The 1,340-nt window shown below is 41.4% G+C and overlaps 1 protein-coding gene across 1 annotated transcript in view; it reads right to left on the bottom strand.

Moving 5' to 3' along the window:
- Positions 1–506: 506 nt before the first annotated feature.
- Positions 507–1,340, bottom strand: part of LOC106942080 (trace amine-associated receptor 4-like) — a 6,929-nt gene continuing 6,095 nt past the window's right edge. Inside the window, exon 2 of the mRNA XM_015025256.1 lies at positions 507–940. Within this exon, the coding sequence (XP_014880742.1) occupies positions 507–940 (434 nt within the window). The remainder of the gene's footprint in view (positions 941–1,340) is intronic.

The following is a 1,340-nucleotide window of genomic DNA, read 5'->3' as shown; positions in this document are numbered from 1 at the left end:
TATATACTGGCTGATCAGACCAATTAAGACACAATAGGGGTAACTAAACAGAATACAATTACAAATAACACAAACAACTAACAGTACAGCTAAGTTTGGCTAAACTAAAACCCAAAAAATGAAAATCAAAAATATTAAAGTTTAAATACTAATATTTACTTAAATACAAAACTTATCTAAATAAAGAAACTACAAATTTCCCCTGCCAGCAGGAACTAGTGGTGCAGTCCAATCAGCATTTAAGCCTGCTGAGCCCTGGCATCCATCTTTTGTCTGGCCACTCCAAGGCAGGTAAGTACCGGCAAAAACAAACAAAGTTAGTTGCAAACAAATTAAACTTTAAAGTTGATATAAATACATATGTTAACTAAATGTGCGCGCTAACATAAAGAACAAATGTATCCAAATCAACTAATAAATGTTTTACTGAAACTAAAGTGTTGTATTTGAATGAAAAAATAAATTATGAAAACTAAATTGTGCATAAGAGTTACCGACTTCTGCCTTCAGAGTGTGGCCATGGATTTGGCCATCACACACTCCCCCACTTCCTGATCTTCCCTCTGGCACCGAGAAAGGTAATCAGCAGTTGTGTTGTCTTTACCGGGGATGTAGTGAACCTTAAACCGAAATGGCTGCATTGCAAGATACCATCTGGTGATTCTCCCATTAGTGTCCTTCATCTTTTCTAGCCACTGGAGGGCTCTGTGATCAGTCTGAAGTGTGAATTCTCTTCCTAACAAATAATATTTGAATGAGTCAAGGGCCCATTTAATAGCCAAGGCTTCCTTCTCCACAGTTGCATAGCGTCTCTCTCTTGGCAGCAGCTTGCGACTGATGTAGGCAACTGGATGTTGGTCCTCTGGTGGTCCCTGCAGAAGCACTGCCCCAAGATCCTTTTCAGAAGCATCAGTTTGCAACAAAAAGTCTTTTGCAAAATCTGGTGAGTGCAAGACAGGATTCTTACGCAGGGACTGGCTAATGTCTTTAAAAGCTGCAATGGCATCTGCTGTCCCCTGAATTTTTGTGGGAATTCTGGAACCTGTTATGTCTGTTAAGGGTGCTGCTCTAGCTGAGAAATTGGGGATGAATCTGTGGTAAAATGCAGCCATGCCAAGGAAAGACCGCAGCTGTTTCCTGGTTTGTGGGAGCGGACAGGATGAGATTGCATTGATTTTATCAACTTGAGGTTTCAGAGTACCACCTCCAATGGTGTACTCCAGGTACTGTATTTCTGTCCTAGCAAGAGCACACTTTGCTGGATTGATGGTAAGGCCTGCTGAACGCAGCCGATCCAGGACCTCCTTTAAATGGTCGACATGCTCTTCCCAAGTTGCACT

Source organism: Poecilia latipinna, unplaced genomic scaffold (genome assembly GCF_001443285.1).
Source record: "Poecilia latipinna isolate Pla-1442-1.1 unplaced genomic scaffold, P_latipinna-1.0 Scaffold4029, whole genome shotgun sequence".
Taxonomy (NCBI): Eukaryota; Metazoa; Chordata; class Actinopteri; order Cyprinodontiformes; family Poeciliidae; genus Poecilia; species Poecilia latipinna.
This window is presented reverse-complemented; position numbering and strand designations above follow the sequence as displayed.